Source organism: Taurulus bubalis, assembly GCF_910589615.1.
Source record: "Taurulus bubalis genome assembly, chromosome: 7".
NCBI lineage: Eukaryota > Metazoa > Chordata > Actinopteri > Perciformes > Cottidae > Taurulus > Taurulus bubalis.
The window spans coordinates 19627243-19635771 of record NC_136595.1 but is presented as its reverse complement, the minus strand read 5'-3'; the positions used below and the strand labels follow the sequence as shown (position 1 = coordinate 19635771).

The window sequence follows — 8529 nt, the reverse complement described above, 5'->3', positions numbered from 1 at the left end:
AACACATGAACGTGGACTGTCGCCTCCACTTATGGAAAATGACGATTTTTACTCGCACATGTGTTGTCAGAATCCAAGATCACGTTATTTAGTGGTCTGCGTTTTTTCCAAGGCTCGCGCAGCCGACATCACAAACTTGGCTGGGAAGAGAATCATCATAAATGTATCGCTCCCCCCGGTTCACGGGGGGGCACGTTGAATCAATTGGACCTTAATTTTTTTTAGGAATTTGTTAAGTACTTTTGATATTCCAACTTTTCTTTTTTTTAAGAAGCTTGAAGAGGTGAGCTCAACTTATCTTCAAGTCAACATGAGACGCTGGACGCTACAGCTGCGAGCACAAATTGTGTTTTTTATCATCGGCACCTGCATTATATGCCAGTGTGGACTAACAAACGGAGAAAGTAAGTATTGACTTTTAAAACGTTTCCCAGTAATGTGGCTATATGTCTGTCATGACACATGTTCTACTGTTTCCTTGTTTATTCGATATAAACACATGTGTTTGAGTTGTTACTCAAAGTGATACCTGGGGATCTTACATGTGTAGAATCTAAATTAGTTTATGATTATTGCTATATGAGGATAAACTACAATTTTAAGGATGAAAAAAGATAACAAACATACCAAACACACTGTATTTACAATAACAATACTGTTTGAACATTGAAGTAAGTTTGTCTTATCACCGACACGGTTTTAAGTCTCCTGTGGAATAGTATGTGGCTAATGTTGCCCCGAATATTGTACTATTATTCTTCCTTATTCATCAATTACGAATGCGATTTTAGTCACGAGGCTCTTGCCTTCAATCTGGCGCATGCGTAAAAGTTCCACATCGGGTCTAATTAAGGGGAGCTAGTAATTTCGGTTGTCGCGAACGCTTATAGCTGCGCGATAATAATTTATATTTCTGCGTAACATTATTGATTAATATCCCCGCCCCCCTCGCGCCGTCTCTTAAAGGTACACATTTCAGCGGCCTGTGTCGGATGCGCCAGCCCCAGGGCCAGATTAGTCTCTGTAACTGGACGAGTGTGGTCTGCTGCAGCGAGTCTAAACTGGGAGTAGCAGGATTGGCCCTGTGAGCGCAGCTAGGCCTCTTATGGCGACAGACACGCATCAAAAACAACGCGCGCGCACACCACACACACACACACACACACACACACACACACACACACACACACACACACACACACACACACACACACACACGGCTACTGCAGCCTGAACGTAAACAAATTAGCCGCCGACGCTAAGAAGTCTCTTTATAGGTGCTGGATTAGCCTACATTGCTCTGGAGCAGATCGCACCATAGTATATTGGGCGTCTTCTTCGTCGGAGGGTTTCTTTCCTGCGGTGGTGTTTATTTGTTATTGTTATCAATGAATTAGGGTTTAGATCGGAGCGAGTAATATGAACAGTTGCTCTGCTTTACCAGAGAGCTGGAGATAATATTCCCGCTGTAAACAACCTAATAAGATCGTCATAATAACATTAGTGGAGGGATGATTTGTACATTTTTGTTTTTGTTTTGAATAGGTGTGTTTATTGTTGGCTGCTGTTGTATTAAAGCATTCATATAATGAAGGAAATGCACTTTAATCAGTTTATCTTTTTACGGGTATAAACATATCACCCACAATCTTATTCTTATCTCACGGGATAAATATGATATTACACTTTTAAGTTCGCAATGTCAGATTGACCCAAATTTTAGAAATACTATAATAATTAACCAAATTGTATGGGTCAATCTGTTATATTGTTATAAGGTATTGACAGTGGGAGCGAATGTTATGAGATACAGTTAATTTGACCATGTGGTAACTTAGTGTTAACTCGGCTTCAATTGAAAACATTAATTGTAAATAAAGAGTAGCTGCAATACAAGTTCACTGAAATTAATGAAATAACACTGGGTTTATTAGTGGTTTAACCTTTCACCTACATTTGTACTTTTGAGATTTGTGTTCAGTGTTTTTTAGATGATGTGTTGCACAAGTCCACAAAGTGTTTCAGTACACAGACCTAGTGCACATGGTAGAGCAAGGGAGCTATTACACCAGTCTAAAATTAGGGAACAAGTCAGCCTAATGAAACCGTTAATAAACCAGTGTTTTCTGTATCTTGTATTCAATTTGTTTGTTATTTAAAGGTTTAAGCTGTTCAAATTTTGAGTTGTATTACTTAAAAATTGCTCCCAGCGGCCAGGTTCAAAGGAAATGTTCTGACTCCTCTACACAGGCCATGTATGCAGACAGAACAGAGGCCCCTGAAAGGGGGTCTTATGAGTCAGGGCTGCTGGTACCCCTCCTTCCTCCTCTTTCTTCTCTTTTTCTTCTCTCTCTCTCTCTCTGGGAGTGGGGTCTATGTTATTGGCTGTTTCTGTTTCCTGATTTACTCAATTCTCTGGGAAGTGACCATATTTAGCATTCTTGAGATGTTTACGCCAAAAATACTTAAAATGTTTAATTCTGAATGCACGCGCTGCCTGACATCTCCACCTCAGTCATGGGAAAGAGAAAGCCATATTGATATATAAACCACGCTGTGGCTGTGACCTACTAAAGGCTCTCCACAGAAAGTAATAAAGCGTGTTTTTATAAATGCTATTGTTAGTTACTTCAGTTTGTCACAGTTATCAACAGTTTTCTTAAGTAAGTAGCCGTCTCCTGGTCGAACTCGCGAAAAACATGTTGTGCAACTGGGAGCCTTGCCCCCTTCTTGTTCCTCTCAGGCTTGTAAGCACAGCTCTGTTGGAAAAGGGTAGTGTGCATGTGTGTTGTTATGTATGCTTTCCAGTCGGTATGCTTCCGAAACGAAGTAAGTCACACAGACTGAAAAAGCCTAAAGAATCTCCCACCCTGACGATGTGAATTAAACGACTAAAGCGGTCTCATTTATTCAGGAACTACAGTTGAATGGTTGTTTTCCCAACTATGCTGGTGGAGTAACATGTTGATTTTAAACTTAGGACGAGTGCAGATTCCCCCGTGAGTTTGTCTGTAGCCCATTTGGATTCTCAGGCTCTCTCCACTGGAGTGCACAGTGGCATTTTCCGACAATGCTGTGCATGCTGTGGAATGTGTTTGAAGTGGCCCACCATGTAGGTGCCTGTGTCCGTGTGTGTGTGTGTGTGTGTGTCTGTGTCTGTGTCCGTGTGTGTGTGTGTGTGTGTGTGTGTGTGTACATATCTGTATGCACCCCAGCCACTCTGTGCTGTCTGTAGGATCTCATCTCTCAGCTCCTGACCTGCCCACTTCCGGACTGTGCATGCTTTCTGTGAGTGTGTGTGTTTGTGTGTGTCCGGAGGAGGTGGTCATGCATGAGAACAGTGTGTACCAGAGCGTCGGGCTCAAGAGTGAGCTGCATGTTAGCACTGGCCCCTGAGCCCCGAGTGGCCCCCTTGACCCACAACACATCCCATTCATCAAATGGACAAATTGCATGATGTTGTGTTGTAACGAAATTAGCAAGCGTTAATGTTTGAGAAAAAGAATGTCACAATTTAAAGCAGAGTCACCGTCCCTCTACTGAATCCAGTACTTTATTTAAGGAGACCTCAGCAGGCTTTATTGTGCTGATACAATGGCCAGTGAGCACAGAGAAAAAGGGAGTCTGTATTATTATTATAATGATTCCAGTTCCAGAAGTCAATTTAACCTCCGGTAAAGTTAGTTTTGGTCTTTATTGCTTGACACCTGCGTTTGCATTGATATTTAGGAGTTCAGATCAGATGACAGATAATGGTATATAGCGGAGTCTGAAATTAACTTTTTTCACTGCATACCACTGTATCAGGCAAATATGTTTTCGTCTGCCACTCAGAAATGTTATCTGCTACTTTAGAAATCTGTGCTAAATGAAGGAATTACATTCTAGATTGGATGTCATTCGATGTACGACGTATTTTGCACAAAAAACATCACACGGAATTCCAGTTTTTGAATTACACCATAGCTTCCTCTACACAGTACCCAGTTGTTATTGCCAGTTGTAGTGGCTATTTTCATAAAAAAACACACTCTTTATTAACATATTTTCTTGATTTAAAAGATCCTGGCATTAGTAGATTTACTTATGTATTATTAGCTGCTTATAGAACTCGCTGATGTTTATTTTATATTGCTGTGAAAACATCAAGTGTATTTATTTAAATTTCTCGCCACAAACTGCGTTGCCAGATTACATTTCAACATATCATGATAACGCTATAATTTACAATCGCCCCAATACCCATTTTTACTGATTGAAGTCATCATAATGTAACTCAATGCGACTTCTGTTAACATTAGCTGTTAGCTCTGTTATTTATTAGCTCTTTTACAGCTGGAAACTAAACTTGACGGCGCTCTCTGATGACAAATGTCGTCAAATTGTTTGTTTTGTCCAAATCGACTGTCCAAAACCCAAAGGTTCTGTTTACTATAACACAAGACCAGCAAACCCTCACATTTCAGAAGCTGAAACCATCAAATAACAATGAAGGTTTAATTGATTGTCAAATTAGGTACCAATTTGACTTTTTTTAAACTGTTGATCAGATTATCTCTAGTGGATAAATTATGGACCGGGACTATGCTTAATTTGTCCTGATGATAAATCAGAAACAATAATTTTCTTTGGCCGTGGGCCAACATTTAGACTATTAGATTTTCTTCCAGAACAATCTTAACGACAGATAATTACACAAAGCATAATAATGTTTACTGCCGACGTTGAGCGTTTGGCACAATACAACTTGTTGTCGGTTTAAGAAAAATCAAGACATAAACACACCTGTCGCTAATTAGAATGTGTTAACATAGCATTGAATCCATATTTTTTTTTATGTTTGTACACATCATTTCACACGTACAGTGTACATTCAAAATTAGTCCCAAAGTCATTTACTATTGCTGTATTGTTGCATATTGTTCTCACGCCTCGCTGTCAGAGCGGCCTTAATGGGCTACAAGGTCGCTTTCACAATGCATCTGTAGCGCTGAACGCAGATTGCCGTTGTACGTTTGGCTAGTCCATGTTCACAGAGCCTGCAGACAATGGGGGTCCAGCTGTGTGCTGCGTTTTGGGTGTCGGCCAGGAAGGCAATATGTACTGCTAAAGGAAATTAACTGTTGGGGTGCCTTTCCTAAGTGCTTCCTCCTCTGCTCTTATCTTTCCATGTATCCCTCACACCTTCTTCTAACTTGCCAATGTGCTTTTTAATTGTTTTACATTTAGCTTGCATTTGTGTGCAAGTGTTTCCCTTGCTGTTTTTTTTTTTCCCAACAACACAATTGGAGGATGAAACGCGCAACCTGACCTTTTCATCCCCACAAGTTTCATCAGCCGACATGTGAATACACTCTTGTGTGTTCAGTTTGGTCGGCTTTCGGTGGACGCTCCAGAGCGAAGTCGACATTATTTTCATTTTATAATCGATTTGAAAAGTCTGAAAGGATTGTTTCGAATTCAGCTTTTGGAAAGTATAGAAAATAATTATTAACGTACAGTGTTCTTAACAAGCTTTGAACAGCCAGCTAACTAAAAGATAAATATACCAGCCAAGGCATGCTGAAGGCTGGATGATTATATCTGGTCCTGAGTGATCAGTTCTTTTAGCCACATATTACCTCATATCTGACTACAAACAAATATAGAAAATGAATTGATTCAAGCTACTCAGTGTCTTTAACAAAACAGTGATCAAAGGCTTTTGTCATATCCATATCACAGTATGTGAGGTAGGACTATGTGCATTAGTCTGGGCTGCATTTCTTCTTGTTTCAATGCGTAGCTTAGCTGATGCCCTTCTCCCTGACTCATTCTTAGACAGAGAACTGTGGCTGTTTTTGTAAACATCTTCTCACTGCACAGAAATGTGGTTGAGGGGGGGGGGGGTCACAAACACACAGAGCAACGTTACGCCATGCCGCAACAATCTGATTTGATCGTCCTTGTTGCTGTTTGGATCGGCCCTATTTTAACTGTTGGTGACTCCACACAGTAAAATCCAAGTTGAGCTGGCGCTGCAATGAGAGGATCAGCAAAGGGATCTTCCGGACGGCCTTTTGCAGGCAGAACCGGACACTGGCCGGCGTCACGTCCACGTCCCAATGTGAGGGAACCTGAAAGTCCATCCTTTTGTCTTCATCATGGCTTTTTGACCATCCAATAGGTGCCGTCCGAAGCCGATGAGGTTGATTGTATCTTGATTTGATTGTGATTGTGAGTATTTGTTGTCATGGGATCTAGGCTTTATTATTACTTTGATTATTATTACATTTAATTTACATGCACCAAAATGACTCCGTGTACAGTTCGTTGTTTGCTAAATAACTGTTCAAAAACGGGGTAAATGTGTCTGGTAAATATTATATAAAACTGCTGGCTCAGTTGGCCGGCGCCGGCCCAGAACAAGAGATAGAAATGTTTTTCTTTTGTTTTGGCAGTTCAGTGGATGGCAGACTATTTATGTCAGCAATTGTGAAGAAAACTTTGGACATTTAAAACGGTGTTTCCAGATTTATCTACATTGGTAGAAGGAAGGCTGAATGCTTGTGTCACATCGGAATCTGTATCTGGGCTTCGGGTGGTTACAGTTCACAAAACCATCCTGTAATTTGAGGGCAACAGTCGCAGCAGTTAACGTGTCCGTCTCTGTCTGTCGGACACTGATCTTCTAGTTGTTTCTGACTCTCTGACCTCACTGACGAAAGGAAATGTGAAGAAACGGCTTCCTGTTTACAGCGTAACAGGGAAACGATGTAACCGAGAGTTAAATCTCTATAAGTCTGAATGTAAAGTTGTTTTTTATATTTTAAACACCCCTTGAGTTTTTCAGCAACTGCTAAGCTACGACTTACATTTTTTTAATGATTTATATACTATATAGCTGATGTGTACCAACTGTGCCAGCCTTAGTTCTGTCAGTGATTTAAATTTGAACATTGATTATTCTGAAGAGAGTTTTTTTACATTCTGGATAAGAAAAATGTAACAGACTTTATTAGTGAAACAAATTGTTATTTGAACCACAAATACTCTTCTTCTATACTCGATATAGATATATATATATATATATATATATATATATTCGATACTTCTTCTTCTTCCTGTGTCCAGGCCTTTTCTCTCAGCTGTGTATCTCTCTCTCTCCCTCTTTATGCTGGAGCGCCATCGCCGACCATATCCATCTCTCACTCTCCATTCCTCCCTCCTTCCCTTCCTTTGCTTTTACGTTCAGGGGTAAGAGGGTTCACTCTCTCATCCACTGATTTGTTTTTCTTTCACACTGCAGATGCGCACAGCCTGCAGACCTGTTTTCCAAACACGCACGCATGCACACACACACACACACACACACACACACACACACACACACACACACACACACACACACACCTGCTAATCCTGCTCTGTATGGGGTGGGAAAGCCTCCTCTTTCAAACCTCTTAAAGGTGTGAACACAATCCATTTGACACCTCTTTCTCCCACCCTTTTTTAGTTTTTTAGCTTTCTCCTCTCTTATTAGGCATGCTCGCTCCAGCTGGGTCTAAGTGATGCTTAGCATGTACACCTGCACATTGTGAACACCCAGTCATATTGAGCGTTCTGATCATGTTGTGTTAGCGACGTCTGCGTGTCCTTTTACGAGCACTCCTGTTTGTATGTGTAATGTGTTCAGTGGAGGTGTGTGTGTACGGTTGGGTGGGTGGGGGGCTCTGTTTTTGTCCTGATGAACTAGCCTGAGATGGGTTACTATGGTGACTGCACTAGATGTGCTGGTAGTGCAGTGCTCCCCCTCCTCCCCTGTATAAATACACTTCTAGATTCACTGCATTTAACTCTCATTTAACTCCATTTATGCATTTTTAATGTTTGATGACAGAAAGTAGGATCATTATTTTAGGCACAGTTGTCTTAGACTATAGTGGCATACTATTGAGGTGCTTCTATGTTTTACTTTTAAAAAAAATATATTGCCAGTGGATTATAGTCCACTGTTAACAAACATCATTTATCTTGATCGTGTCTCCTACACCTGTGAACATGTCTGTGCCGCCGGCCAATCAGTTTGTGTCCTGTACTATGTGGGCGTAACTCACTGAATCTCAGTCTGTCAATAACTGATGCGAGTTCAGTCTTACTAGCCTCCCAGACTCACTGCAACAACAAAGTGCTTTTTAATCGATCCATAAGGCCACTTGTGATTCGTTTCTCAGTTTTGCATCATCAGTGCTCACCGATCACCGACATCCGCAGAAGTCCCGCTCAAGACGGGCAAAGTGTAGCGTTGCTTACGCTCCTTATGCTCCTTATGCTCCTTACGCTCCTGTACCGTAAACACAGTTATCAATGCATTTCATCAACGCTACGGCAGATGTAGAGGGAGATGGAAACCACCTGCAGAACAGAAGGAGGGCACACAAAGCACCTCTTTTCTTGATTCCTTTACGTGCCCACCGTACAGCTCTGTCCATCTCCGCACCATTTCACCCACCGTAGTCATGAAACCAGATGGGCGAGAATCTGGCCATG

The 8529-nt window shown here is 41.2% G+C and overlaps 1 protein-coding gene across 1 annotated transcript in view; it reads left to right on the top strand.

The window, feature by feature from the left end:
- Positions 1-310: 310 nt before the first annotated feature.
- insrb (insulin receptor b) overlaps positions 311-8529 on the top strand; it is a gene marked incomplete at both ends in the record, with an annotated part of 68794 nt that continues 60575 nt past the window's right edge. Inside the window, one exon of the mRNA XM_079221124.1 lies at positions 311-404. Coding sequence (XP_079077250.1) covers positions 311-404 — 94 coding nt within the window. The remainder of the gene's footprint in view (positions 405-8529) is intronic.